The sequence below is a fragment of the Hakea prostrata genome, chromosome 6 (genome assembly GCF_041222555.1).
Source record: "Hakea prostrata isolate BN-2017 chromosome 6, UWA_Hpros_2, whole genome shotgun sequence".
Lineage (NCBI taxonomy): Eukaryota > Viridiplantae > Streptophyta > Magnoliopsida > Proteales > Proteaceae > Hakea > Hakea prostrata.
Window position 1 is genome coordinate 15,097,470 of NC_142605.1, and position 3,947 is coordinate 15,101,416.

The 3,947-nt window shown below is 38.1% G+C and overlaps 1 protein-coding gene across 1 annotated transcript; it reads right to left on the reverse strand.

The window, feature by feature from the left end:
- Positions 1 to 1,483: 1,483 nt before the first annotated feature.
- Positions 1,484 to 3,563, reverse strand: LOC149012331 (disease resistance protein TAO1-like). The gene is made up of 4 exons (XM_089159916.1): positions 2,949 to 3,563; positions 2,402 to 2,542; positions 1,810 to 2,268; positions 1,484 to 1,721 (listed from the first exon to the last, which is right to left on the reverse strand). The coding sequence occupies exons 1-4, from the start codon at positions 3,497 to 3,499 to the stop codon at positions 1,613 to 1,615; spliced, it is 1,260 nt and encodes a 419-aa protein (XP_089016042.1). The 5' UTR covers positions 3,500 to 3,563; the 3' UTR covers positions 1,484 to 1,612.
- Between the last annotated feature and the right edge of the window lie 384 nt (positions 3,564 to 3,947).

Genomic DNA, 3,947 nt, shown 5'->3' on the forward strand with positions numbered 1-3,947 from the left:
GAAGGTAAACTAAAGGGTATAATAGTCATGGCGGTTTTGAATTTGCCTTCTACAGTTTATTCCCTATTCAGAACTAATTAGGGGATGCATTTTATTCATTTGTGTGAGAGAGTGACAAATATACCCAGCTGTTTTCTATTTAGATATGTTTATAAATAGGTTGTACTCATACTTTATGAAATGTATTGAATTCAGTTGCTTTTTGGTTCTTTGACTTTTGGGTTCAATTTCTTGGCGTTTTGTTAAGTTGTCTTGCTTTTGATTTGGTGGCTTCCAAGCAGTTGTTTGTCCGTTACATCTCTACTATTAATCAAGTTGCTGATATTCTTACAAAAGGCTTGCCAAAGCAGCAATTTCTTACACTTCTGCACAAGCTTTTTTTTTTTTTTTTTTTTTTTTTTTGGTACAAAGGCGCTTTTTATATATAGGGATAGGGCGTGTGCGAGAGTGACACGTGTACCCAACTGTTGTCTATTTAGATATGTTTATAAATAAACTTTACTCATACTTTATGAAATGTATTGAATTCAGTTTCTATGTGTTCATAATTTGATTCAGGGGATGAATGAAAAATGTTCAGAAACTTGAGGTGGCACATAAATAACTCATTTAATGAAAATACATCGAATATTCAATCAAAAAATGAACCGGGCCAACCGGATTAGACGTCCAATAAATGAATAATACTTCACAGACTAAACAAAATGAGAATTTTATCAATGTATTTATCTATTTATCTATTTTCTTTAAAAACTAGCAATTTTATATATATTGAAGGTGGGAGATTTATATATACCTCAAACCTAACCTAGTCATTAAAAGTGTAGGTCACTGGTAACTTAGCTGATGCACACGTGTCCACTTTCACTCCTACAGTTAACTGTTTCCAAAACCTTTAGCTGTAATTTTTTTTCTCCCTCCTGTTCAAGTCGAGTCCGGATCAGCTCCCCCGACATGGAGCACAAAGTGCTCCCCTGACGGTTTCTGACCACAAAAAGCAGTGGGGCCCACGGTAAAAACACGGTAAAAACACTTTTTGGAAAAACACAAAAAAACAAAATTTAAATTTTACCCGTGGGCCCCACGTTTTGTGTGGTGAGGAACCCGTGAGGATCCAGATTCGTTCAAGTCATGCTATCCTCTCAACCCTAACTTCTTACGGCATCAACACAATCACTTCAACCATTCTCTCTTCTGTCTGAAAAGACCAATAGGATCAGAGCTAGGGATCTGACTTACAACTAGCTTTAAGGGTTGTCGGTGACATTCAAGTTTTATCTCCTTTTCCATAATTTTTCTTTTTCATTGTTGAGTGAGCTTGAATGCAATCGGATGAGAATGAGATTAGAAATCAGTTGATCCGAAGGATCTCTTTAGTCGTTTGGGGTAGGGAGCATAGAATAGATGGTAGATGGGAAGAGAGGATATACAGATGGGAGAAAAAGATCAAGAGAATGAAAGAGTAAAGCATGATTAAGTGAGTGACAAAATGTTAACCCTGAATTACTTTACACTATCCAAGTTTGGATTTGTTATCCCTGAAGAGAAAGGAGAAAACTGCACACAGAAAAATAGGTAGGGGTTGCATTTCTTATGTAAGATATCCCTCTACTTAGCATAATAGCCGATGCGGATAGTAATTGATTTCTTCAATCTCCCGATCCTGGTTGATCATTCCCAACACGTTTTCTGAAACTTTGTTTATCAAATCAGACCAATCCCTGAAAGTATGCATCATCTAAGAGCTAGTAAATAAGAGATCTTTAAAAGATCAAGAAATGATAGTATTAGTAATGGAAGATTGCTTACTCTTTAGATGAATCGAACACGATGCCCACCTTACCCTTGGCAAATTCAAGGGCCCATCTAAACCGATGCAGCTGCTTGGCTGAGAAACTTCCGTCACCCTTAACAACCAGATCAGAAACTTTGACATCAAAGAAGATGGGAATTACTTCCTTCTCGCATTCCATCATCATAGCCAACTCATTCAGACAGTTGTCAGAAGAGCAATAATTTGGAGAGATGATTGCCAACCCAACCTTACATTCCTGTATAGCAGTTTCAATGATCTTGTCAAGCTCTTCTCCGAGCATCATACTCTTCTTATCCAGGAAGGCATTGAGTCCTAGATGGGTGAGACGCTCGTAAAGCAAAGCAGCGATGCTGTGCTTCGTGTCTGGCCCTCGGTGGTTTATGAATACGTGAAAGGGACGAGAGAACTTGTAAGCATCTATCAGACTAAAGGATGAGCTCAATGTTTGCCATCTGGTGTTGTATGAAGAAATTGTTTAGTGCCTAGAGAAATTGAAAAATCGCATTTCTGGTGCGAGTGCAGGGGTACTGCAGCTGGCCATAAAGCTACTTCTTTTTCAGTAAGGCTAAGCTATAGTTTACGAACCTGAAATCTGTGGTCATACCAATGCCTCTTTTGGCAGAGAAATCCATGGTTTCTCTGTGTGCAATATGGGGCCACATCTTTATATTTCGTAATACACTGAAAACTCTTTTAGTAACTACCTGTATTAGTTCCCCTTCATACCTGTATAATTCAAACAAGTAGGAAAATTAAAAAATCAACTTTATGTTCCTTAAAATTACCAGACTGATATGATACTCTATAGCAATACTCTAAATCCTGCTCAAGAAAAATTGGTTTAACTGTGATAATTGGTGTCCATAGTTGCAATGATCTCAATTAAAATATACAGATTTTTTAATTGATTCAATCAAACCATCTCAATTTTCAAATTCAAAAACATAATAAAAGGAAGACCCAGTTTGAATTCATAGCATAATATGACATTTCAATCGATCGATGATTTTGAGTCCAACGATTTAAAGTCAGAGTTTTGGAAGTTTCAAATTAAAGTAAAATAGACAGAATCTTTGTCAGCAAAATAGATCAAGAAGACTGTGTTAGAGAAGTGTTGTAGATTTGAACTTACCCATCAGCAAATCGGGGTATGTCCGATCCTCTTACTTCACTAACCACTCTCAGAGCCTTCTTCCATGCCTCAATGGTTTGCGGATCGATATTCTTCTGGTGGTCTCGAAAAGCAGTCTCAAAGCTACCAGTCAGGTTTCGGACATCTGAGGGAGATACCTTATAGAAAACGGGCATCACTATTATTTCTCCTCGATTATACTCTTGCATGCGCTCTGCAATCTCAGCAAGTTCAAGGAGGCACCATTTGCTGGTAGCGTATCTTTCCGAGAATATGACGATGAAGATCTTGGAACGGTGGATCACAGAAACAAGTGATGACTCTATTTCGATGTCTTTCTGGAGTTGCTGCTCATTGTTGAAGTTGTAGTTGAAAGTGGGGATTCCTCTCTTCATCAAGGCATGAAAGAGGTGGTCGGTGATGTCGATGCGAGTATCAGCACCCTTAAAGCTCAAGAACACCTCATAATCACGTCTAAAAGCCGGAGAACATAATGATGAACAAGAAGCGCGGTACTCTCCGTAGTCGTACTTCCGCTTTGCAGTACCCATTTCCCCCTATTCAAGCTGATATCATGAGATTCATACGAAGAAAGTAATCGGCTCTCAAGGACGCAAGAACTGAGATGGCTTCAACATCTCCGCCAATCAATGAACATTTAAGGTTCCCCAAGTCAAAGTTAGCAATAGCAAGCAAGAAGCGCCGAAGTCAAATCCCATCCTGATGATGTGAGTTTCCGCGTTTTCTGGGCAATAACAATTTTAATGGTTATTTTTTGTTTAAGAAAATTCTAGTCGTCTACACGTAACCCTTGACTTAAGATTACTTTCAATCTTTTTCTTTTTTGGTAGCAAAAAGTATATTTTTTTGGATAAAAACCATACACCAGATGGCGATTTTTTTCAATTTTGCAGAGGTCTTGCGTAATTAATGCAGGACTGTCAAGCGAGCCGTCTGATCTAATCGGATGGCTAACTTCATCCTTCCATTAAAATAATG